This window comes from Eublepharis macularius, chromosome 6 (assembly GCF_028583425.1).
Source record: "Eublepharis macularius isolate TG4126 chromosome 6, MPM_Emac_v1.0, whole genome shotgun sequence".
In the NCBI taxonomy this organism is placed as follows: domain Eukaryota; kingdom Metazoa; phylum Chordata; class Lepidosauria; order Squamata; family Eublepharidae; genus Eublepharis; species Eublepharis macularius.
In genome coordinates this window covers 60,876,565-60,903,752 of record NC_072795.1, presented here as the reverse complement: position 1 = coordinate 60,903,752, position 27,188 = coordinate 60,876,565, and the positions used below count along the sequence as shown (strand labels likewise).

The 27,188-nt window shown below is 41.2% G+C and overlaps 1 protein-coding gene and 2 non-coding genes across 6 annotated transcripts; all 3 read right to left on the bottom strand.

Moving 5' to 3' along the window:
- ATG16L1 (autophagy related 16 like 1) lies at nucleotides 1-26,988 on the bottom strand. 4 transcript variants are annotated; one of them, XM_054982804.1, is made up of 20 exons: nucleotides 26,865-26,988; nucleotides 26,500-26,693; nucleotides 24,545-24,638; nucleotides 23,733-23,838; nucleotides 22,742-22,815; nucleotides 22,390-22,641; nucleotides 20,823-20,888; nucleotides 19,564-19,650; nucleotides 18,379-18,435; nucleotides 18,136-18,183; nucleotides 17,342-17,444; nucleotides 13,938-14,043; nucleotides 12,849-12,919; nucleotides 11,464-11,535; nucleotides 10,537-10,657; nucleotides 4,857-4,962; nucleotides 4,005-4,154; nucleotides 3,695-3,742; nucleotides 1,648-1,749; nucleotides 1-1,322 (listed from the first exon to the last, which is right to left on the bottom strand). In XM_054982804.1, exons 2-20 carry the CDS (start codon nucleotides 26,612-26,614, stop codon nucleotides 1,229-1,231), a joined length of 1,872 nt encoding a protein of 623 aa, XP_054838779.1. In that variant the 5' UTR covers nucleotides 26,615-26,693; nucleotides 26,865-26,988; the 3' UTR covers nucleotides 1-1,228. The 4 variants fall into 4 exon arrangements, with proteins under 4 accessions (XP_054838779.1, XP_054838776.1, XP_054838777.1 ...); XM_054982801.1 differs by lacking the exon at nucleotides 18,136-18,183; XM_054982802.1 differs by lacking the exon at nucleotides 18,379-18,435.
- LOC129332975 (small Cajal body-specific RNA 6) lies at nucleotides 12,315-12,580 on the bottom strand. Its single transcript, XR_008597374.1, has one exon. It is a non-coding gene; the product is annotated as a small Cajal body-specific RNA 6 (non-coding RNA).
- Nucleotides 16,910-17,182, bottom strand: LOC129332976 (small Cajal body-specific RNA 6). Its single transcript, XR_008597375.1, has one exon. It is a non-coding gene; the product is annotated as a small Cajal body-specific RNA 6 (non-coding RNA).
- Nucleotides 26,989-27,188: the final 200 nt, after the last annotated feature.

Sequence of the window (27,188 nt, the reverse complement as noted above, 5' to 3'; positions counted from 1 at the left end):
GATTTAGAAGCAGGACACAGGTTTATTTATAATCAGTCAAGTACTAGTGGGCGGATTAATACAATAAATAAGGGTTGACCTGTTTTCCTTAGCAGAAATTGTCAAAAATGAAGAGGTCCAGACACAAAGAGAATTTCTGCTCACCTCTGCCCTTCAATACAAACGCACTTCCATACAAAACAAGTTTAGGAAGGAAGCAAAATTAAAGTGCAAATTAAAAGGCAATTAAATGCTGGTGGCTTGTCTTGAGGCCCACTGAACATGGAAAAATGTTTGGCTGGATGAATGCTCAATGGCACATCTTAGTTCTCCCCAAACCATACTGTGCATTTGATTGCCAGGAGATAGTGGTACAAGTCTGCTCATTGGCAAAGGGAGAGCTCCAGCACAGGAAGAATATTGCACATGTAGGTGAGCTATCTGGATTTGCCACCACCAGAACATTTACATTCAGAGCTCTATTTCTCCTCACTCTTCTGTGCTTGAGGCTCTGGTACAGAAGGACAATGGAAATAATTGAGTATTTGGTGCTGAAATCATGTTTTTAATACATTCTTCTTCACCACAGCAGTAGTCACTGCCCACAAGTAGAACCCAAGACATAACTGGGTCAAATTAAAAAGCTTCTGTTCCGCTGCTACCTGGAAAGGCTTTGGAAGATGCATCATCACTGCAGAATTGGCAGGTCCCCCTATTACAGGCCAAGCCAATGCAGGGAGCTGTGATTCACTGAGTGCTGGAGGCACTGTGAACACAACTGCCCAAACCAAGTAACATCACAGCTGAGACCCACCCCTTATTATGTTTCAGGACTCTTTACCTCATATCTTTAGTTAATCCACAGAAGAGAACACAGGTGACAGTACATGCATAACATCAGGATACACAGGAACGTTGCTAAAGCACCCCAAGGCATGAAGTGCGGTACATAATTGTTTAAGGAACTGTTTGGCACTGCTGCCTGGTAACAAACACTCTTTCCAGTGCACAAACGGTGTATCTTAAAGCCTAGTTGGTTCTGCACCCAGTCCTTCATGAAGGTTGAATCCCAGAAGCATACTTTAGAGTGGAAGGGCTTGCCTTCCTTGGTTGCTGCATCAGAGTTCTTTCCTAGAGTCAAACCTACACACTTAGCAAAAGATCACTGACTGGAACATCAGTCCTGTCCAGACACAGACTGCTGCTTTCCCATGCAGGTTTTTGGCATACTGGCATCTGCACCTTTGAGTCAAAAGTCAGACCACAGGACAGCCTTGTTTCCTTTATCCACACTGACCACATGGGCTCCAGATGGTGACCATGCCACAGCATTAATAGAGTTGCTAAAACAAAGCACAAAAGTCAGTCTATACACACGAGATTCAAGATATTCTCAGAGATACTACCTCTGGGTTAAAACAGGGAATGCTAATGAGCTCAAGGGTCCCAATAAAGCTGTTTTTGTCATTAACTTCTCAATGTGCACCAGCGATGCTCTGATTAAATCAATCAGCCAGTGATTTGAGAGAACCTTTGATTTTACAGGTGACTCCTCAGCACCATAAGATCGCCTGCATTTTGATAACACCCAGAAAAAAATTCTCATTTGTGCATCCCTCAAATGCCCCATTAAATGACGAGCTGACTTCAGTCACCACCTTGACTCACCTGTGATGCTTGGAGAGCACTTTCTCCACTTTCCCAGTGAGCACATTCCAAATATACAGGGAACCATCTGCTGAGCCAGCCACCACATAATTGCCATCTGGGCTGAAAAAATCAGATTGTGTGTGGAAGAAAAAAATGGAAGTTTTACTTTGATGCTTGTTATCTTAAGGAACATACTAAACTCAATTACTAAACATATTCTTTGCTCATAATGCACAAATGCTACAGAAGCCCACCCAAAGACACCCAGAAAATCCAGACAAGATACAGGGGTTAGTAGCTGGCCATTTCCAAGCACAAGTCATGAGCTTTTAAAGTCAGTGAAGAGAGATTCAGATCCACATGCAGAAAAATCATATTAGTTTCATCACAAATTACAAGAATTTTCCAGATTAGGTGATAACAAAGTAACAACTATTTGACAACAAACTGGTGCTATTCTGTCAACATCTACTTGCATTAGAGGAGAAAAAAATCATCAAGGAATGTTTACTTTTTTGGAGAGGCAACAAGAACCATTCTAGGAAGGAACACATCTGGCCACAATGCAGTGCAGAAGTGGGGCTGAGCTTAATAGATGAAGCTGTTTTATACTGAGTCAGACCATTAATATACAGTGAGTACTTTCTATTAGGGTTCTGCACCCAAAAAAGATTTGGAATAAAAAGATTTGGCACAAAAAGGGTTTCAAATGCCCCGCCGCTTTCTTCACCTGATGGGAGGGAGAGCCTCCTCACCCTCCCATCAGGTGAAGAAAGTGGTGAGGCATTTGAAAGCCACCCGTTTCTTGCAAGTGGCACAAAAAGGGTGGCTTTTAAACTTCCCACCTCACCGCTCCCCCCCCCCCCCGATGGAAGCAAACAGCTAGAAAAGTGCTGCGGGTGTGGCTGCTGCCGCTTTGCCCAAAGCTTCCTGAGGCGATATGATTCCCTTTGGACAGCTTTGCTTTGGGATCCCCAAATCAGCTCAGCAATGCTGGGGCCGATTTGGGAATCCTGAATCTTTCCAAATCAGGCCCGATTCAGGTTAAAAACCCAAATCGGAAACCCAAAGTGCACATCCCTACTCTCTACTATTTGGAATGGCAGTTGCTCTCCAGGGTCTCAGGTTAAAGTCTTCTACACCGTTGCCCTAACCCCTTTAAAACTGGAGATGCTGGGGACAGAATTAGGGAACTTAGCATGCAAAGATGCTCTAACACTGAACCATATATTACTCTCCGCTTGTTTGGAGGGCTGTAGATAAGGCAAATACCTCCTAGCCTTGCAAGTTAGCTAAGGCCTCTCAGAATCAAATTTTTTCCAGCAAAATGTTAAGGGTGATCGTAGCCAGTTCACTTTTATGAAGCATAAACCTTATAGCTGAATTGCTGGGGTAGAAACATACTTCACCAACATCTTCATACAAACACAAACATCCCTTATCTACCTCATTATGGGACGACCAACATTTACTTTTATTAACAAGCATGCCTCCCACTATGTGACCCTTGCCAACTAAATAGACCCATCCAGTCATCATGTGTCAAGAAAAAAAAGACACCCCTTCACTCAACCAAGCCAGAATTCTACTACAAGTAGATAACCGCATTCTTGGAATCAAGAGTTCTCTTGGAATTACTATGCAAAACTGAACTATTCAGGAGGGCTTTTTACACAGGTGTGTGTGTGGGGGGGGGAGGGGGGTGCCGTGAGGAAATGGCTCACAGTAGTCTTGGAATAAAGGAATGTGGGCTATACCAACTGGATATGTCTGCTGAGGTAGATATATTACTACTGGGTAGCCTCAATATGTTTGGTCAAATTGTTTATTTTCTTAAGCATTGTTTCAACTCTGTACTGGATTTATGCATGTTTTTGAAATTTCTGCAATTCCATATTCTATTGTCTTGCTTTATGGAATGTCAAAATTGTTGATCACATTTTTTTCATACTGTACAATCTGTCTTGAGTCTCAGTGAGAAAGGCAGAATATAAAATAAATAAGTAATTAACTTCTAGTAAGAATTTATCAGGAGCCCTGGAGCCCAACCTGTTTAGTTTCTTACCTGAATACAACTCTGGTCCAGTCAGACCCACATTTAAACCCTTGGGCACTGGCAAAGAGAAAGGAAAACCATGGAACATTCAATACAATTATTTTTCAAATATTAATTTTTCAGTAGCTTGTGCCTAACAGCTGCAAAACAGGTATTTCATCTCTGTTAATCCATAGAAGAATAATTTAACCACAACAGCGCATCCCTTCATCTTGGGTACACACTTGGGTACCCCTTCTGGCCACACACTAGTAGATGTATATGTACACACACACTTATAATTTTATAACCAGCGTCCTTACCTTAGAATCACACTCACCTGAAAGTCTGTTTAACAGCATTGACTCTAAGATCAATAATCTTCAACAAATCATCTCGAGAACAAGAGAGAAGCTCTGTTCTCTCTGGGTTCAGATCTAGAGCTGTAATCCTACCAAGGAGTTCCATTTCTAGCACAGTGCTCTCAGTTCTAAAAAACAAAAGAGGAAGAGAAAGATTCCTTAAGAGCACCAAGATCAATATTTTATAAAACAGAACCACCATAGCACCTCATAAACATCCTGCTGAAGAACTACAATTATGGAATGAGCATCATGGTATATTTTGTGTTTGCTACACTCCTTGCAGTCTAATATGGAATTTGCTTATTTCAGAATGTTCTGACTAACATTAAAACAAGTTTACAATTCTAACATTTGTGTAGAAATGTTTAAATTATATGTATGAATCACTGCAATGGGCAGTTTTCTCATCTGAGAGCGAGAGCGGGACTTCATGTTCTTTCCTTTCCTTGGTAGTGGCACCTTTCTATCACCTATATTCTTTAATCCCACTGTATTTGTCGAAGTACTCCAAATTTCACTATTGTCTGAGCAATTTAAATATATTTTCCATTACATCTTTGGGGAAGGGATGATCCAATTCAATACACATTCACTTTAAATGTATTCATTAATATTTGCTTCTCCCAAGCCTTTGGCCTAATTTGTTGGAAAGACAAGACACGTTTCAGTTTATTAATTTTTAACTCATTTACATAGGAAAACTCTCCTCCCCAAACCTGATTCTTATTAAAGACACAATGTGTTCCTAACATAATACCATGGTCACAGATACCTTCTGGTTCTTTTTGTGAGGCTTTCAGAGCACAACTGCTAGTAGAATAGTTTACCTAATATCCCAAAAGCGAATTTTCTTGTCAAAGTGTCCACTCATCACACATTGTTCTGTGCAGACCAGATCATTGCAGCTGGAGCCGGCAAATATAGTCTTTATACCTTAAAAAGAGATGAACAAGTAACAGAAAGAGACATTACTAACAGCCTTAGTAGATCTATTCTGTGAGTTCAACAGATTTCAGTTGAACATAGCACCCAAACATACAAAATACAACACTGGAATCCTACAGCTTTAGAGAAGTTATTGCATTATAACTGCAGTTACAGACCAGTAAAGGATGCCAGCCATATTTTTATGCCACCTATTTTTACTAATGTGGGAAGGCACAGAGATGAACTCTTTAACCTCATCATACAAGCACCTCCCATTCCCAGAAGTCTGCTAGAGCAAATTAGTTTCACAGAAGTGGTAAGGAATCTTAGATGGCGAAAAGAATGACAGCACAGTGCTTGTCCCTCCATGCTGGACATTACAGTAAGAGAAGATATTCAATGAGAGGACTGGTGTGAAAAACACTATTTTGAAAGGTGTATAAAATTAAAATGCGTTAATCTATGAAGACACAAGACAGCCCTCTTACTCTACTTATTTAGTAATTCTAGGAATCTTACAGCATGAAACAAAAACTAACAGTACAATGCAATCTAAATAGATTTATACCCTTCTAATGGGCTTAGAAGGAAACACTGGACTTACCGTGAGGGTTTATTTATTCTTATCAGTAGACTGGAAGGTTTCTTGCATGGGTTACACACCTTCTACTCACTCCACAAGGCACAGCATATGCAAATTATTTTGCAAGGCTTCCACAGCTACCTGGAGGCAGATCCACCTCCACCCATCCCCAGTTTATGGCTTGCCAAACTACTGGATAGGAAACTGCTTGATCAGAAACTCCTACCCAAGGAAATCAACCTGGAAAACTTGGAAAAAAACTCAAAGCAACAGAGATAAGGAGGACAACCAGAAAGCCTTGTGAAATGCATTAAGGGCTGGTTTGCTTAAAATTTCTCAGTCCCCATGATGAGGATGGGGAAGAATATTTTCCAATCTACCAATGAGAAGAAACCCTCACAACTAATCCAATGTTTCATTCTCCATCAGTGGAAGAAAGTATCTTTGTATGGGATCTTGAAAAGCTGTATCATCTCAGGTAGGAGATTAGGAATTTTTGAGGAACCACTTGCTGGAGGAATTATCTGCCTAAGATTGTCTTAGTCATACTGATTAGAACAAGGCTCGAGTATCTCCTAAACAGAGAAAAATGTGCTCCAGTAGCTGCCCTACAAATCATTCCCATGCAGGTGGAAAAGGCAGGTGAAAGGGTCAACCTTATTGCAGATGGCTGTGATAACTAAGAGGGCCAGAAGATGCTGGACTTTGCAGATCAGGAACAATGTGCACAGGCTCCTCTGATGATGAAGTAGTTGCAAACCTGCCTTCCATATTCCCAGGACTGTGTGGAATGAGGGCAAAGGAGGAAAACAGGAGGTCCTAGTTTCTGAGCAAGACCGCATTCACCCTAGGGATGAATGAAGACTCTGAGAGTACCAAGGATCTTATGGAGATCTGGGGAAGGTACACTATCTGGAGCAGGAAGGATAAAAATTGACTGTGCACAAAGCAGCAGGTCTTCTATCGGAGGGAGGTCCAAAAGAAGAGTCACTAGCTGGCATTTGAGGGAGTCGATCCAAAGCCTTCTGGTTGTGGTGGAACGAAAATACACTTCTACAATCCCTATGAATTAGAAATTACAGACCCTTTTTGGAGATTCCAGAGGGGTAGCTATACGGAAGCTGATAGTTTGTGACTAGATTTTCAGAGGGACAATGGCTGAACTTTGGCTCAAGCTGGAAGTGTGGTAAAGATTTGTGGCCTAGCACAGGAATGTGATTACCAGAGCTGATTAAGAACATCTGCAGAACAATTCCTAGACTTCCTAACTACTCGACCTTGAGGGACTGTTCCTTGGGAGAGCTCTGTACTTTATTCCCTAGATTTCTCACAGCTGTAATGCCAATTGACAGACTGACCCTGATTGGTTCCTGTGTTGCCAGACACGCTGGCAAGGCTCAGTGAGGCCTAGAAAGATGGCTTCTCCGTTCATTCAATTCTGTGATAACAAAAGTAGTAGTGGCAGACAGTACTACTTTATTCTATCACCCTTAACATGTCGTTATGCTAGATCAACTGAGTGCAAGAGAGATGTGATGTGATGGATGGGTGAGATATGCACCTATGGAAATCACTTAGAGATGCTTAGTTAGGTAGCTTTTAAGTTTAGACAGACAAGTTTTAGTATTTAGCATCAGTCAAGAATTTCCTGTTTTATTGTGTGTTGCCTGAAGAAAGTGCTTCTTGTTTTGTGGAGACGCTGTTTGATTAATACACTTATCTTTTAGAAAGCTGAAGCTCGGAATTCATGTCTTGTGCATGTAGGGTTGCCAGCTCCAAGTTGGGAAATTCCTGGAGATCTTGAGGGTGAAACCTGGAGAAACCTGGAGAAAGTGGGGTTTGGGGAGGGAAAGGATCTTGGCATGGCATAATTCCATAGAATCCATCCCCCAAAGTAGCCATTTTCTCCAGGTGAACTGATCTCTGTGGCCTGGAGACCAGTTGTAATTCCGGGAGATCTCCAGCCACTACCTGGAGTTTGGCAACCCTATGTGCATGGGTACACCTCAGCAACGAACTACAGATTGGAAAGTATGGCCTTTGAGAAAGGGATAACTTTCTGTCTCATAAATAATAAGGCAGGCTGAGGTAGAGTGACTGGCCCGAGGTTACCCCACAAGCTACATGGCATTGCATGGAGTTGAACCCAGGACCTGAAATCTTATATAGCCATAACTGCCCTGGTTCTCCCTATGCTGAATCTCCAGGGAGTGGAGGTAGTCTTTCCCAAGAGGTGGGAGAAGGCCAGAGCTGGGAGGGACTGGTGAAGGCAGCACTCAAAGAGGACAGTAGTTCTTCCATTCATTCTCCCTCCTGTTCTTATGAAGTCACGGAGCCTTTGCATGTTGATGATTCTTAAGGCCTAGGGAATTGAAGCCTGAGCCTCCACAAGAATAAGAAGTATCAGTGCCTGACCCCTGAATTGTGCCATATGGAGGGTGAGGAGGAAAGGAGGGATAGGGGAATGTGACCCCATCTATTCTCCTTTTATGCCATTTTCTTTTTTTGTTTGGCCTCCTCTTGCTGACACCAAGGTCTTCGATCAGAAGAGGGCCTTCTGCATTCTCCCGTTTGCTGCTGAGGCTTCAGCCCAGGGGGTGGGTATACTGGCATTAAGAAGGGTCATTAATACTGGCAGCTGACTGCTGCTCCCTCAGCCTCGGGTGCTGGCATGGGCAGGCTTGAAGATGCTGAAGGGGAGCCGTGGTTGGAGCTGTTATTTCAAAGTTCTCTCATTGAGCATGACCACCACTGAGGTTTCAGGGTTGGGGAGAGCTGGCCACACACTCCCTGTCCCCTACTAGGAGTTTGGCAGGGGAGAGGCAAGGTTACTTCTGTCGTTTTGAAGTTCTCTTGTTGGACTTAACCACCACCAAGGCCTTAGGGCAGGGAGGGCCAGAGAGGTATTATTTTCCTTCCTGCTTGCATCTGGTTGAAGATTGGGCATGAAGCAGGAGATGGGCTGCTGAACCTTTTTATTATTATTATTATTTATTAAATTTATAGTCTGCCCTCCCTGCGAACGGGCTCAGGGCGGATTACAACATACCGATAAAAACACATTAATAAAACAGTACATCGAATACTAGTAAAAGCCAGATTTAGCAGCATAAAAACAAACTCTGCACCATGTTCCTAATATCCCAGGACAGGATTCACTCCACCCTTCCCTGCCAATCATAAGGGGAAGAGAGGGGTGAAGACGTGAGTTGGGGCAGATGACTCATATAGCTCCCGACTAATAGGAGACAGGCAGGGAGGCAAATCGGTGGATCTGAATACTGGCCTCAACCAAATACCTGGTGGAACATCTCTGTCTTACAGGCCTGCCAAAAGGACACATTTTTTTTTGTATTCTTTTGAAAATTTTGAAATGTTGCCATTCTTTTGAAATGTTTGGGCCTAAAGATGCTTAATAGAAAGGAGCAGCTGTGGAAGCTCATCTTACTGCAGAACAGGCAGGGCTGGACTGGGGGTCTGCCTCCCGCCAGATGTGGATGACTTGCAAATTAATTAGCATATTCCCTGCCTTGTGGAGTGAATAGGAAGCATAACCCATACAAGGATACCTTCTCTCCACTGACAGAGAAGGGTGTAACTTCACGTAAGATTGCATAATTGGTCTACTTTCTGCTCTATAGATCCTCCTTCAGGACAAAACCACAAAGGAAGCAGCAGTGCTTGTACTAGTCTTCTTGCTCTTCCCTACAAAGATTTCCTGAGGAAATAGCTAATGCCAGTCCACTACTGAATTTTGGTATTTCCTAGGTATTATATACTTCATGCTTCTGAAGCTTCACACTACAAAAGCTGTCTGCAACTACATCCATCTGTGGGTCCAGCAAGCACTGACTGCAATAATATATGCACCTAATTTCAGATCTATTTTTATTAGCCACCCTTTGCACTGTTGGGTCTCCCCAGGTCCAACACAATATCTCCTACACAACATTCGCAACACTACCTAGCAGCCCAGAAAGGTGACCAAAGTGATGAGAATTTTCAGTGATGCTGATCTAAACAGGGCCTTCTGCAGATACCACCCTGCAGTTAGGCTAAATCAACAACTGTCCATACACATGGTTTCTCTGTGGTAGCCCCACCTTGTGGAATGGCCAGCTGGAGGAGATCAGGAAAGCCCCCGCTCTCCTGGCTTTCCACAAACTATGCAAGGCTGAATTATTCAGGAGGGCTTTCTACTCAGATTATGGGGCTGTATCATAAGGAATAGCTCACAGATACCTTGGTAAGGGATAGGGACTATACACTAGACTCTTGGGTACTATCTGCTGATGTAAATATAGTCCCCTGCTGGGTAGTTTGATGTTGCTAAAGATGTCATGTTAATCACTTATGCTTCAATGCAGAAAGGTTTAGGTATTATGCTACTTTTCAAATTTTCAGCTACCATGCTGTATTGTATTCTGGTTTTCATTGAATGCCCCAACTGTTAATCATATTGTATTTTTGCTGTGAATGTCCTAATTATTGAATATTTCTGTTATTGATTATATCGTATTCACTTGCAGTATGTAATCCATCTTGGAGCATAATGAGAAAAGCGGACAATAAATAACAATAGTAAAGACAAAAAGCAATCAGCTGAGTAATGCTGATAAAAATATATGACAATATGAGACTTCTCCTAAAAGACACCAGTATCTGGCCATTTTCTTCTTGCCACTGTACAAAAGAGCAGCAAGAGCCCCAAGGGCAAGCAATGTTGGAAGCCCGGCGTTATTTCAGAACTGGGCTGCAGCAACTGCATTGCTTAGAGCTCTACCCATTATCAATTTTACTTACAACAGCATGCAAGGGACAAGCTTGCTTTGGTCCCATGTGAACATTAGTTATTTAGCAGAAGAGTGATCGGTGGCAGGTCTGAATGCTCTGAGACTGCTGTGGACTGCCAGGCTATTCTACTTTTGCTTTCTTCAATACAAACAGGAAGCACACTAAGATGAAAACCACGCCTGTAAGTGAAATAGTTGCCTTACAGACTTTGCTGCGCAGATCCCATAGCTTGAGCGTTCTGTCGTGACTCCCAGATACAATGCGTGCATTGTCCAACAGGAATTTCGCTGACAAGACTTTTCCACTGTGCCCTGTGAGCGTGTGCTAGAAAAAGATTGACAACAGTAAACAAGATTTGTGACACTCTAGCTACACCCTTCAATGCTCTAGTAGGAACAGAATGACTCTACCTACACTTCAGTCCATCTATAATAATTAAGTATAAAGAAGCCAGTTTGGATGCTTAATCTGTTAGTTTTTACCATAAGCACCCTTAACACTTCATGAAATGCCATTTACCACTTGCATGGGCAAGGTATCCTCCATATTCATGGAGAATAGATCTATAAACAAAGACTGATTATAGAGATTCTATTTAGCTGAGGCAAGCAACTTTTTATTACTAATAGCAAAGATTAACAGAAAATGATTAACACCACCATACTCCACTTCTCAGCATATCTGACCAAGCAACTTCCCAGCGCATCTGGCCAAGCACTGTTGGAGATGAAATGCTAAGCCAGATGAATTTTGTCTAAATCTGCCAAGTTACCATCTTAGAATTTCCTTCACAAGTTCATTTTAATATTAACAATTGTATGAACATACAAAGCTGCCTTAGACTGAACCAGACTACTGGCCTTTTGGTCATTCCAACTAGTAACTCTCTGAAGTCTCAGGCTGAGGCCTTTCCAAGTGCTATTAAGATCCTCTTAGGTAACCGAGGGTTGAACTCAAAAATTTCTGCACAGAAAATGTGTTATAGCACTGAGCTATGGCAGAAGAATGAGAGCTTAGAGAATGAAAGACGGATATGAAATGTGTCTTTATGCAACTTTCTATCATCTTCTGATATTTATAAATCTCAGGAGAAGCAGCCACTGAAGCTATACTTCCGACAAGATACTCACCCGTAACCGGTTATCATCTACAGTCCAAATCCTACTGGCAAAGTCATTTGAAGCTGCTAATAGGTAAGAGCCCTGAGAAAATAAATAGGATTAAGAAAAAAAAGAAATTGTTTTCTAGAACAACAATCTGCCCAGTCCTCTATACCTAACAAATTTTTATCTTTGTTACCCTATCCCATTCAAATTTCCCCCCCCCCCCTCATGCAATTCAAGGAATATTCTCAGTCTTTACCTTTGGCATGATCATCCCGGGCTATGACTCTGTAATCTTCTCCAGCTCCTGCCTTCTCTTTCCCTTATCATTAAAGTTTTTAATTACTTTTTGCTACTTTCTGCATGAATTCTTATTCTTAGATTTAAGTTTCCCCATCTCTCTACTCCAATTCTTTTCTCTCCTATTTCTTTATTTTTCAGAGGTGACACTCATGGTAACTGGAGACCGGGCATTTTTTGTGATGGCATCTTACCGCTGGAATGCCCTCCCCCTTGAGGCTCACCTGATACTTACTTTACTTTCTTTTAGGCACAAGGCTAAAACATCTCTTTTTAAATCATGCTTTTAAGTAAGAGGTTGTCTCTTGCCAGCTTTTTAAATGGCCTGCCTCTGATTTATGGATAATTTTAATGCTATTTATGTCCAATGTAATATTATTTTAATTGTAAGCTTCCTCAAGTAGGACTCTGAAGGATGGTATAAAAATTTCTAAAATAAATTGTCTCCTACTGTTCATTCTTATCTATTGTTAAGCCCTCCTTGCTTCAGGGTCCCTGCTTTTATCCCTACCTTTACATCTGCTTCCTGCCACTAACCATCACTTCATAGAATGAGCGGGATGCTTTACTCCAAATGAGGTCTCAGCTAAACATTTGAGATCAGATACCCAAGCACAGAACCAATACCTCAAACTCCTGTATCTATTTATGTTGGATAGCAATTTCAGCAGTGTCTACCCAACACTGTAGGGTAACACAAGCTGAATATATCACTATTTATCAGCAAATGGTGACCCAATAATAGCACTTCTAGAGCATGATTGAGGAGAAATTGCTGGGAGTTATGAAGATAAAGGAGGCAACATTGCTGGGCAATCAGACCTTTTACTGTTCATCATTGACCTCAGAAAAACATCAGGCTTTTAAAAGCAGAGTTACTGCATAGTGACATTTCATACCCTAGATAAAACTTACTGTGCTGCACTAAGATACACAGAGAAAGTCTAACCACTTCAGGGATCCCCTGTAAAGTAAAATATAGAGCAGTGCTTCACTCACTGGTACAACATTATTTCTAAGTAATGCTTCTGTTCTCCAGAAACATTTTGTAATGCCCTTAGCAAAGTGGTTAGGGATGGAAAATAGATGTCAAAATGGCCACACATACTTACAGCACTGTCAAACTCTATGCTTGTTATACCCGCATTACTGCCAGACAGAGAACCTTTAAACTCACAGTTGTCTGTAAGAAGAAACAATTGTCAGTAAGGAACAGTTCAAATTCCCGTGTCTCTTTTCATTCATCCTAGCTAAATGAAAATACACAAGACAGAATTGATGAAAACCATAATCAGTAGCATGCAACAACTGTAGCTTCTGTTCTGTAGTTAGCAATTTAGGAGCAGTAGACTTTATAACTTTCACCATTTCTTATTTCTGTGCTACAGCTGCAGAAGAGGTCAACTACTAAGTCAACTTTAGACAACATGCCACTGCCATACAATTAGCCAGTCAACAGATCCACTGAACAGTGTTCAAGTTATAAGAGTTACATTCAAAGCTTTAAGAACAAAAAAAGAATTTTAATCCTCAGGTCTCATACAAATACAAATTAGAACAACAAATTAAATTATTGTGGAACAATGAAATAAACTTTTGAAAATTATAATGAACTATTAAAATTTTTAACAAGGTTGAGTAAGTGCTCTATAGATGTGAACAATGTACTAAATAATTTTTTTCTTTGAAACATCAAGGTCAGCCTATAAGCTCAGTGTTTTCAAGTAGTTAAGCAGAAATCAAGGAAAGTAAAAGCAACTATTAAGTGCAGTTGTACCAAGTAGGCAGCAGACCAATTCTTTCTGTTTAGACATGCCTATAGTTATAGCAGATGGCCAGGGGGAGAAACTTTGCTACACTGCTTCAGGGCCAGGGGGAAAGCAGTTTTCACTCTCTCTCTTGAAATGGATGACACTGTAATGTGAATTAATAAAGTAAACAGCCACCTATGCAGGGACATTCTTAGCTCCATGGAATATTTGACTGGTCAACTGACCAACGTAATTTCAGTGGAATAACCATGTTAGTCTAGTGTAGCCAAATGAAACTGAAGTCCAGTGGCACCTTAAAGATTAACAACATCTATTCCAGTATGAGCTTGCATGAATGAGACCTCTCTTCCACAGATCCAATGAGAAGAAAATCGTCAATGGCCAACCACAATGACTTCTCATGGCATGTGTTGCCTCACTGTAGCTTACCTCCGTAGACTTCCCAGAGTTTCACTCTCCGGTCCAAGCCACCTGTTGCCAGTAACCGAGAGCCAGGGCTGAATTGAACTGCATTCACCTCTCCATCATGAGCATCCTAGGGTTGCAGAGGAGAGAGACTTATACAACAATTGCAGATGGTATCAGGGATAACAAAGCTGATTTGTTAGTTGACCAGCAGCATACACAAATTCAAATCTGAGTTTTCTACTATTCTTTCCCTTTCTAATTGCAAGTAAAAAGACATGTACAGATTTATTTAATATCCTACCTAATATCCTACATATTACACCAATTCTGCAGCAGCTCCACTGGCTCCCCGTGGAATCCCGGATTCAGTTCAAGGTGTTAGTTTTGACCTATAAAGCCCTAAACAGACTGGGACCAGCATACCTAAGGGACTGCCTCTACCCATATGTGCCCCAGAGAATGCTCCAATCAGCTGGAAAACATCTGCTGGTGGTCCCTGGCCCCAGGGAGGCTCGGTTGGCCTCAACAAGGGCCAGGGCCTTTTCGGTCCTGGCCCCAACCTGGTGGAATTCTTTGTCTGAGGACACCCAGGCCCGTCAGGACCTTCTATCATTTTGGCAGGCCTGTAAGACGGAGATGTTCCACCAGGCGTATGGTTGAGGCCAGCATGAGATCCTCACTGAGCCTCCCACCCGTCTCCCACTAAGTGTGGGGTTATACAGTGTCCACCAGCCAGCTGCCCAACATATGGGTACAGCATGGGGCTATGCAGTGCCCATTTGTTTGCTGACCCATGTATGGGTTGCAGTATATTATCTATCCACTTCCCTCCCCCTGTATGCTGATAGACAGGAATCTGGAATTGACCCCACCTTGGGACAGTTATTATCTGTTTGTTGATTTTATGATGAACTCTTGTTTTATGAATTGTTTTTAATATTTATATTATATTTTTATAGCTGCTATACCTTACCCTGAGCCCGCTTGTGGGAAAGGCGGGTTAGAAATGTAATAAATAATAAAATAATACCTTTCCTTATGGCTCAAGGAGGCTTACAAATTGAATCTTAAAACACTACAATTTAAAAGCAACAAAATACACCCCCAATAATTTGTACCTCAAGGGTCTTATTGTATTGTTTCTCTAACTCAAAGAGCAACCAAATGCTTTAGCCTGAGAGTCCTATACTGGCTTGGTATATAGCCAGGGTACCAATCTGAAGACAGGCCAAGGCATTGCATGGGGCTGTCTGATGCAGCTCTGAGCACAGCTCATATAGCCTCCCCTCCTTCCAGGGCCATAGGTGATGCTCAGTCCTACCCTCTGAAATAATCAAAGGTCTGGTCATTACAATGAAGCCTCAAGAGCAACGTACCCATTTCCTTCCTATTAACTCTGGAGTAGAAGGCTCTAAAACCTATAGATCTGTGTAGGTCAATAGGAAAAAAATTAGTAGTTCTAGCATGTCCATACTCTGAGGTGTATAAGAATGACAACTGCTAGGCCCTTCCTCCTATGGCAGAGGATGTCAGGCTTCCTAATTTTATAAGCCATGCCTAATACAGCCAACAGGAGAAGTAACTCATCGTTCAGGGCACTGTCTTGCACCACTGGAGAACTTAGTTTTCTGCTATTCTTTTCTTGTTTGATTCCAAATACCAGAACACAAACACAGAGAATAACCTGACCAGGAGAATAAAGATATGACTTTAATAACCTGGGAATCAGTGATTAGGTAGAGACAAATTGATGATTCTGAACACCTCCAGCTGTTTTAGAAGTAGTAGTAGTAATTATTTATAATAATAACAACATTCGATTTATATACCGCCCCTCAGGACAACTTAATACCCATTCAGAGTGGTTTACAAAGTATGTCATTATTATCCCCACAACAAAACACCCTGTGAGGTGGGTGGGGCTGAGAGAGCTCCAGAGAACTGTGACTAGCCCAAGGTCACCCCAGCTGGCTTCAAGTGGAGGAGTGGGGAATCAAACCCGGCTCTCCAGATTAGAGTCCCATGCTCTTAACCACTACACCAAACTGGCTCTCTTTTAAAAAAAATTATGAGAAGTTAGAACTACGAAACTGTATGTCCTGGATGCAATGTGAAAGGGGGAGAAATTAATGTACGAAATATATTCGCATTCTGGCATAAAGGTTACCAGAGAGATGAAAATACTTCATAGTCAGTGTATTCCTTTGGAATACAGTATCAAAATCCACAATTGCATGTTGAATAAAGTTATATAAGATAACATTACAAACATAATGCACTAGTGTTATGCTAAATTACTACTGCTTTAATGTTCACTCTAAAATATTAGATGACTGATAAAGATCTATACAGTGGCTAAGAAAAACAGGTCATTACCTAACATGGTTAACCTAACTCATGTGCAAAACTGAAGGTAGATACTATTCACCACCACCCAGGGCTAATTTATTGACTATAGAACAAAAAAAGCATCAAAAGCAGAACATTTTTCTGTCTACTTTTAATAAAAAATTCTGTTTTATTATTGGAGGTCAACCATGGACCCACTTCAAATTTGAAGTGTTTTGAAGTGGAGGAAATCCTTGGGCTTCAGTGCCGGCCTCAGGCTTCTATTCTATGCTACTTTCTCAGTTAGTGTATTATTTAGAAAAACATTTGTAAAATGCTGTATCAGTGGCATTTAAATCCTTTGAGATTAGCATGAATTTACAGAAATTGTTCCAGCTGTTGCTGGTTCTGCGGGAAAGACAAAACTATGTTAAAATAACAGCGTTAAAATTAAAAAAACAAGCAGAACTTTAAAAAAAGTTTTAAAGAGTTTAAAAAGCTGGTTCTATCATTTAACTTTACACAGTCATTCCAAACTCTTTTATGTGACCTCTAATAAAAGTCATTAAATATATAAAGTTAAAAAGCAATTAATGTAGAAAACTGATGTTGAGACAAATTGGAATTCCTTCCATTACTATTCATAATGAAATTACAACCCAAGAGGTCTCAGCTTGAAAACTTAAGATCATGCACGTTAAGCCAACCCGAAACTGACAGCTCCTTGACTAGCTTTGTTGGATTATAGCTGGTGCAAACCCCCTGGCACTGTAGGCAGCATGTACCAACTTTATCCGTACAGTATCAGCAGTTTCATAATATCTCATGGCATTACTAGAACATGATAGGGCAGGGAAAAAAACGCTGCTGGGAGCTGGGAAAGCAACGGGTGAGCAATTCAATAGTACAATCAGTATTTTTTCTTGTCATCACTGACCTCAAGATATCTAACAGTTAACTTGAGTCTTCAACTTGTTTTAGGAGATAAAACCTGTATTGGTTAAACTGCTTACAGTTGTTACACAGCTTTAGTAAGAATATATGCCACTTAGTGCCTGGTATTATTTCTAAAGACAACATCTTCTAAATATACTTACAAAGACACACACTGCAGTAGTAGGAACTCGCACTTCTTTTCTTGTACCCGGGTGCATATCAACATTATCTTGTGGGATGGAAATTGAGGACTGAGAGCGCCTCCTGGGAAAGGGCACACACAATAAATATAGAAACACAAGGGTGGAACAAACTTTGTTTCCAAATTACTGGGATGGGGGAGAGCAGGGATAATCCCGACTACACAATAGGGTAAGAATGGGAGGAAAGGGATGGTTTCGGTTACATCCGAAAAACATTTCTGCATAACTGGGACTCCATGCAGGCGCTGCCAGATTATAGCAACTTCTTCACCCCCCCCCCCAATCAATGATGTTGGAGTAGGGGACTTTACAATATAATAGCAACCATGTGGAGCCCTGAACTGAACTGAGCTGAATCTGGGGTCACCAACATGCCAAGTCTCAGTAGATATTTGGAACAGTTCTTATTTTTGTCCAGATACAAAGTAATCCCAGCAAGATACAAAGATACAAACTATCAGGATTACCTATTCAAAAGCTCACACTGCAATACTACTCATAGACATGGATCTTCCTCTTAATGCATGAGGAAACTACAATGACTGGCCACAGCACAATCATTGTGATGACAGTCAGCTCAGCAAGTCAGCTACGGTACTTGCTATAATCTAGCCCTCTTTCAATTGGTTTAAAGCATTTTTTTTAACAGAAAAGGCTTTTCATTGCTACTGATATGTCAAACAAGGCAGTTATTTCAACATCCCTTGCTCACATGCTGGAGTAAATGTGAATAATTTCAAGTGAATTTTCACCTGGCAGTATCAGAAGAGTGATGTCCCAAAAGGGGAGACTCAGACAGACTGGAGGGAAAAGTCAGAGGTCAGCAAACAGCAGAAGGAACAGGAAGTTCAAAACAAAAACAAAAAAAGAAGAAGAGGCAAAAGCTGGAAAAAAGGCTGACATAAGGACAACTATTGGCATTCCTTGCATCATTGAAATGGTAGTGTATATTGAACCAATTATGTAACAAAAGAGGCGAATGTGTTCTAACCTACCCAAAGATATTAGTGATAGAGTCCAGAAGGCCTCCAGCTGGCTGGGAAAGTCGCTTACTAAAGAGGAGGGGAGGACAGATTTAAACCTTAATTGTTTAAGCAGAGGTCAAAACCACACATAGCCCACCACATGCATAAGAGAGGACATTCCTCCTCATCAAGACCCACATTCAGCATGGAAAGTCAATCACCTTGAGACAGCCCAGAAGCCCAACAATCATGTTGAGATTGCAGAAATAAAAATGCTCATTTAGGCCCATGTGAACTGAATCCAGTAAACAGCTGGATATGAGTAAGAAAAAAACCTGAAGGACCTTCATCTTCTAGACTTTGATAATAAAATCAAGGGCTTAGCGAGCTATTAGGATGAACTGAAGTGTTAGGCATACAGAATGGTTACCTCAGCAAGGAGGCTGGGTGCTTACTGGTGCTTTGTACTTAAGTGCTCTCATGGCTCAAGCTGGGAATGAAAACCAGACTAATTTTTTAACAGTACATGAAGAAAAGAATCACATTTTCATTGTGATTATGAAGGTTCACACACACATTCAAATCACCTACTCTTGCAAATACCAAGGAAGCTTGCCTCATTCTCCCTCATGCACGGCTATTGCCGCCACCACAAGACTCTTGATGCATCCAGAATCAGTGGGACAGGACTATCCCAGCTCTCTGATGCAGTGATAGGAAGCTGGACAGCTGTGTGGTGGGGGTGTTTTTTGGCCTAAGGGAAAACTGAGAGAACTCCAAGTTCTACCTTTTCTGGACTGGAAGAGGCCCATGGAACTAGAGGGGATTTATTCAGGAAAAAAGTGCAATGAAAATGGTGCAGCATCTGTCATACCAAATACCTGAGAAACAGTCTTTGCTAACATTTTGCACACCATAGGCATAATTCAAAGGGCCTTCCTCCTGCTCACTGAATGCATGTAGGCGATAGCCATACCATATCTATTTCATTTTAACACAGCACATTGAGGAAATATTTTTAAACTTTTGGGATATCCCTTAGTAATGACTTCTTTAGCAACAAGATCTAATGTTCATGAATTTTCCATTTTTAGACACAGCAGTGGGAACCTACTTTGTTTTGCCATAAAGGATAGCCAAAGTTCCACCTGCCCAAAGTCTTTTGCAACCCTCTCTGAAAAAGACCTTTTTTGTTGTTTTCTTTGCCCTTCTTACCTGGCTGTCCGGCTGACAGCACGGACTGGAGACGTATCCTCAGCTGCATCTGAGGTTTCATCTGGAAGCACTTCAATATCATCATCCCTGAAGAACAACAGGATTGTGCCTTCTTTTGAATCATTTGAGACTTAAAGGAAATCAGGTGTTTGGTTTTATCCACATCTTACAACCCTGTCATAAAATTGATTTCCTATATATAGAAATTCACCATTCTCCTTGTAATCCAAGGGGCACGAAAGGATGATATTCAAAAAGGAAGATTACCATGCTCCTTTTTTAAAAAACATTTTATGGTTTTGAGTGTATTTGCAGAATGTAGAATTGAAAGGAGAGACCTTTAACTTTGGGAAAAGGTGGGATATATTCAAATATAAAATGTGCTAATTTAAGCAAATAACTGCTTTTAATTGATTGCTTCCATCTTTCATGATAATTTCAAAGGGGTAGCCAAGTTACTGTATTGCAGTAAAATAAGAGTTCAGTGGTACCTTAAAGACTATTTCAATAATAACATTTATTCCCATTTCATGAGAGACAGCTCACTTGGCATTTGAAGACGAGGACCCCAACTCTTGAAGTCTTTAAGGTGCCACTGGACTTCCTGTTTTATTCTGTTTCCCGCCATTTTTCATGCTAGGAACTTCAGCCAAGTCTGCAATTCATCTTTTGTATTTTTTAATCGTGATTACTATGTGCTTCCCAAACAAGATAGTAGTATCTGCAATATGATAACCTTAAGAGCTGCCATGCAAACTTTTATTAGTCCACATAGACTAGTGTTAGTTATATGTAGCCTTAAAAAAAATTAAAAGCAACTTTTCTAAACAAGCTGCACAGGGCACAGCTAGAGCCAGCAGTGGTCTGTTAACCCACCCTAGACATAAGAAACTGTTTAACAAATCCCCATGCACAACAGACTAGAGGCACTGGCTGAGTGTCAGGTGTGTCTGAGGGAGGTGGTGATTTCAAGGGGAGGAAAATTAAATGGATGAAACCTTTTCCCTCTAAACAGAAACTCTTATTTCCCCAAAGACTACCTGCTAAAGCTCATAAACCAGTGACTCCAATTCCTTACTGAGTTAATACAACCCCTCTCTTATCTCCCTATTTCCTTTTCTGAGATGAAGTAATGCAACACTGATAACACAGATGAACTTAATTACTTGCCTGTCTTTTTTTTTTACTGGCATAATTAAGTACTTTTTAGCTGCAAATTTTAAAGAACAGAATGCCACAATATTTTAGGGAATACTTACTGTTCAACTGGCAGTGGCTCCTTGGCAGCTTCCGCTAGTTCTTTCTGAAGCTTGGCCTGTCGCCTTCTACAAGGACAGAAACAAAAATGCTGGGAAATTCCACATCAACTCAGCCACAGTCTGCTGACAAGTTCTTGGAAGATGAATTTCAAGTGTGCTGTAATATGGTAACCAGAGAAACACACTCAAAAGACCATATTGAGTTAAGAACAATCACTTAGAAGTGCTAACTGGCAGATTTTTTGCTTCAAGAAATTTTTACATTTCCACACAGATCAAGATTAAAAACTGAACATACTAATTTGTTTTGGGGAGCTTGATACAGAAGGTATTTCAAAGGATGATTCGCACAATACATTTTTTGTCACACAGGAACTCCTGATCTACCCAAGGTCATAGATGCAGAGGAGTTAGCCGTGTTAGTCTGTGGTAGCAAAATCAAAGAGTCCAGTAGCACCTTTAAGACTAACCAATTTTATTGTAGCATAAGCTTTCGAGAATCAAGTTCTCTTCGTCAGATGCCTGATACAGAGACTGGTCAAATATAGAAGAGGAGGGAGGAGAAGGGGAGGAGAGAGAAGAGGCAATTAGGGGGGGGAGAGGGAGGATGCAACCAAAACATTCCTTTGCTAGTAAATGTAAACATCTCCTTTTGGTGTGGGGATCAGTTGGCTTGTGTGAGGCTTCAAAGGAGTTTGCCGTGTTAGTTTGTAGCAGCAAAACAGCTGGACCATCCAGTTCCAATGCAGTATAAGCCTTCGATAACCACAGCTCTCCCCGTCAGATGCATCTGACAAAGAGAACTGTGGTCCCCGAAAGCCCACGCCAGGCGTGGTTATCGAAGGCTTATACTGCATTGGAATTGGATGGTCCAGCTGTTTTGCTGCTACAAACTAACACGGCAAACTCCTTTGAAGCCTCACACAAGCCAACTGATCCCCACACCAAAAGGAGATGTTCACATTTACTAGCAAAGGAATGTTTTGGTTGCATCCTCCCTCTCCCCCCCCTAATTGCCTCTTCTCTCTCCTCCCCTTCTCCTCCCTCCTCTTCTATATTTGACCAGTTTCTGTACCATGCATCTGACAAAGAGAACTTGATTCTCGAAAGCTTATGCTACAACAAAATTGGTTAGTCTTAAAGGTGCTACTGGACTCTTTCTGATCTACCCAAGAAAACTTTTATACAGACAGAAACTGGTGAACTGCTAACGTACTCAGCAGCAATCAGTCCAATCCTGGCAGCCATTTTAATCTGAGCACCGAGATGTGGCAAAGTGGGACCATATGACAGAAGCAAAATGCATTATGAGAACCAGCCTTCACCAAGTACATTCAGATCACCAAGTGATTAGAAATCCAGGATACTAGAAGATATACTGTGATCAATATACTGTGATATACTGAGAAAATAAAACTTAGAAAACTTATTGAAGTGTATATGGTCATCCCTCACACAGAACCAAAGAGAATAAAAAATATTTTGGAAAGGAGCTTAGCCCTGAGATGGTCACACGTTCATATTTATAACCAAATTATTTACTCAGAGCACAATGACACTATCACACCTTGAATCTTTCTCATTTTCTGCATTGAGACGATTAGCTTCCTGAGCCTTCTCTGCCATCCAACGAGTCACCAATTCTTGATTATCTTCAGTTGTTTTTCTTAATTTCTCTTCTAGCGCTGTGAAGGTAATCTGAAGAGCATCGTATTCATCCTTAAGAGTCTGATTGGCTCGTTCAAGATCTTGCAGCATGTTACGCAGTTCCTGACACTCTGTTTCTAGCTCAGATATTCTTTGCAAATATTCCGCAATCCTTCAAGAGAAGCAACCGATACATGAAATTCCAACCAAAAGGCAACAGTTGATTTATAGTACTTTGAACAAGTTATGTCATAAAAATGGATTCTACTCACTTTGCTTCATTAATTTGCATTTCTCTGTCCTTTTGTTGAATTTGGTTGTTTAGATCTATCACCGATTGGGCCAACTATAAAGAAAGAAGAAACTACATTTGTGAAGGAAATAAATCCTGGCTTGAAAAGATACTTGACAAGCAAGAAGTCACTGTCACATTCTTAGCATATACAGATCAAGCAGCTGTGTTAGTCTGCCTGTAGAAGTAGAAAAGAGCAAGTGTCCAGTAGCACCTATAAGACTAACAAAATTTTATGGTAGGGTATGAGCTTTCGTGAGTCACAGCTCACTTCTTTAGATTCTTCAGTCTCTGAAAAAGTGAGCTGTGACTCACGAAAGTTCATACAGTACCACAAATTTTGTTAGTCTTATAGGTGCTACTGGACTCTTGCTCTTAGCATATACAAGTTTTATATGATATGTGCACATATACAGAAAATCCTACCTCCTCAACTAAATCAAACAATTAAAGAACGCAAAGACCAACATGACATTTGTAACAGACTATATATTTCTAGAATAAAGGATTTCTTATCTCATGATAACCATGTTAGCATACTATCCCACTCTCACTTTAGATATTTCAGTAACAAAACCAGCTATATTTATATTTGATAATTATGCCCCTATGGCATTTTAATCAGTCCCAGCTAAGACTATGGTATATTTCAGCAGCAACCAGGGAACAAATTTGAAAATTTGGCAAAAATCACTGCCTCCCTTCTAGCCATGTGAAAACAAGATTTTAAAAATGGATGATATGAATCCTAATCAAAAACACATTTACATATTTCTCTGGACCTAACAGAACGCATTTTGAATTGTCACATAAGGATAAAATTTTTATTAAGGATGTAAATACCCAATGAAATGCACATAAAAAATTCAATTTGAGATAGTTACAATACTGAAAGCCCATGGGAATAACAGACACTACTGTAAAAACACATGCTTGAAACAGAGTGTGTTGGTGGGTAAAGTTATCCTAACCTCGCCACGTTTCTTGTGTAGCTCTGTCAGTTCCTCTTGATGTTTAATTCTTAGCTGGGCTATTTCTTGCAAGTGAGCATCATTCCTTGACCCATCGTGTCCTGGACTGGAAATTTTAAAAGGAAAAAAGGGGAAATGCTGACTAATTCATAAAGTATTTCCAACCACACATCAAGTGACAATACAATATCCAGACAATTTTTCACTGAAATTTCATTTATCATTTTTATAATCATTAGCATTCCTATTTTTAGGATAACCATTTATCATGTAGTCCTCCTATCATGTAACTGAAACACTATTCACATGTCAAGGAAAATCTGATCTTTACACTCTCTGTACATGTACACTCTCTGTACATCTGTAGGTTCATAGATGTTGGGTAATTGTACATCTGTACATCTGTGGTTTCATAGATGCTGGATAATTGTTCAAGTCATGGGTGAACTGATATCTAAGATCAAGGCTTGCAGTTCCTGTGGATATAAGGACGAATATTGAACCACTTTTTTAAATAGTATCACCAACTTAACTCCTGTTAAAAGCAGGGCTTCAATCTTTTTTTTTTTTTAAAGGCTTCAATCTGATGTATACTTACTCGGGGATAAGCCCAAGTGAACTGAAAGCATACACAGGATGAGGTTATAAACATTAAAACAGTTGTTAACAGTTTTAGTTACTCTGGTACACAGAAAAGAGTGTTTCAGTGGTCAGAACTGCACATACAATGCTACAGGTGCTGCTAACTTCTCTCCCCCCCACTCCCAACTTACTGACTCCACTATATCTTTACTGATATTCACAGCAAATACCTGATCTCATGGCGGCTTGGTAAGTCATATTTTTCTGCTTGTAGCTTGTCAGCCAGCACTGCATGGAGATCTGACTTCTCCAGCAATTTGTTATCTAATGGACAAACATTTTCCATTAAAATACAGCCCCCAAAACCCCCCAAAGAAATTTCACAACCCAGTAATAAGAACACAAGTTATTAATGATTGTAACCTTTGTATCAAAAGCCAACTGCACTGAAGTAAGAGTACAATACTCTTTATACATTCTGCAATGCTTATTTATTTGCATTATTCATAATCCACCTCTCTCACTGAGACTCAAGGAAAATTACATACTATAAAACAATACGATAAACACTGGGACTGCAATAAACAATGCAACAGGGTCTGGATTGCAGAAATCTGAATCAGTACTGAAACAAAGCACAAAAGTTAACCATGCCAAATGATGCAAAACCTTAACACAATAGGAACATACTTAGAGCAAGAGACAGTACACAGCTCAAAGTTCCTGTCCCTTTACCAAAGCACCTTTCTGAACCATTTTGTTACTGTACTACCCTATTACCTGTGTTAAAAAGGCCTCCTGCCCCCCCCCCACCTTTAAAAAAAAATTAAACTACTGTTTTAGAAAACTGGCAAATACTTTGGACAGCTTCGCACAAAATGGCCACGGGGAGGGACCTCGCCTAAACACCATTTTAAGAAGGTATCTCAGTTAACCTAGAATTTGAGTCTCTGAAGCAGCTATTGTTAGAAAAGGTTCTGAAACCCTGTAAGTATGACAAGTTAAACTGATAGCGAGTTTCTTCTTTAAAGAGGCTCCTTGCTTGTGACCTTATTTTGGGGTAAGATACTTTTTGGACTCATGTAATTGCTCTCCTTAACAGTCTTTGTATTTGTTTTAATGGATGGCATGATCTTCTGTTGATTGTTATTAAGTATTTCAGGCAGAAGTGGAATATTTTCTTGGCTGCACATAGCTTACTATCAAAGTTATGCATAGCTCACTCCCCGTGGTTGGCACTGCCTCCTGCAGCAGCCATTTTAGTCAGCATGGTACAGTAGTTAGAGTGTCAGACCAATCTGAGAGATCTTAGTCGAATCCCCACTCTGCCATGGACGCTTTCTGGGTGACTTTGGGCCAGTCACATGCTCTCAGTGTAACCTACCTTACAAGGTTATTGTAAGGATAAAATAGAGAAGAATGATATAAGCCATGATATAAAGATGGTATAAGAATGATATAAGCCATCTTAGGTCCCCACTGGGGAGAAAGGCAGGACATAAATAAAGTTAATTAAAAAATTGTGGTTGCTCTCACCACCCTGTGTCAGAACTCCAAAGGTGCCCATAGGCTCAAAAAAGGTTGGGGACCCCTGAAATAAGCCCTTCTGATTTTCTTAGGGACAACACAATCTTGCAACCACTGCAGACTAGCCACAAATCCCTTGTGTTGTGTGTACAGGATGCTTATAGAGTAAATCGCCACACTAAGGAAAAACAAGTTTTTATCTTTCTTCCCTGTAGCCCATGCTAACCAGCCCTCTAACAAAGCAATACTGAAGAAAAAGCTACAACAGTTCATACAGAGACCTTAATTCACGTTTTATTTTTGAGCAGACCAAAAGGCCAAGAAACCAAGTCCGGACCCAAATGTGGATCCTATCAGGTACTGGAAATGACCATTAAGGAAAGCAAAGCAAAGTTAAGAGAGTAGGTTTTTTAATCAGAAATCCCTACTTTTCGCTTCTAACCTTACAAGGGCCACCAACTCATCAGATGGCAACAAGGCCAGTAGTTCAGAACGCCCCAGAAGGGAAACTTAAATGACAGCCACCTAGTGAATAGGTTCCAAGAAGTAAGAGAACTAGCAGCAGCTCAAACGTATTCTAATCTCTCAGACTGCTCACAGCATGAGTTACACCACCCAAAATCAGGGCTTCAAAACGCTGCCAAAACACGTGGCTTACACTGCAAAATTATCTCTTCAAAAGCCTGCCTCTGGAGCCGATCCCGTCGTCTGAGCTCATCCAAGATGTGGCGCTTCCAGGCTGGGAAACTCGCTGTCCTGAGCCCAGAAGACATCTTCAGACAGGCCGTTCTTCCAGCTCTTGGCCTTCTCGCTCTGCCCAAGAAAAAGCTAAACCGGCCTGGGAAACGGGCTCTGAGAGAGAGAGGCAGGAGACAAAAGATACTACCAATCAAACAGGCCAGCGGCCGGTGCTGGGCAGAGCGAGCACCGAGAAGCCAACGGGGCTGTTTGGGGGAGACGGCTGGCCACCCAGCCGCCCGGGCTCGTACGCGGGGATAATCAAGGGGCGCGTAGGGTGCTTACCGCTGCTATCAGCCAGCGGAGAACGGGGGGGGGGGGGCTTAGTTGGCCGGGCCTTTTCTCCGCTCCTCATCCGGGCCGCAGCCCCCATCCACTCAGCGCCCGCTTCCCGCAAGCACCGTGTAGGGCCGGGTCTCACGGCGTCACTAGGGGGCTTTCCATCTCAGACTCGCAGATTAAGCTCGTCAGGGACGTGAATGGTAGCGCCTGACTAGAAATCAAGGTGCAAGGCCAACTCCTCTACTACGGTGCACATCTCATCCAAATTTTATTCCTACTCTGAGTTATTTCATTGTTGTGGACCTCCCCCCCTCCCGCCTTTTTCAA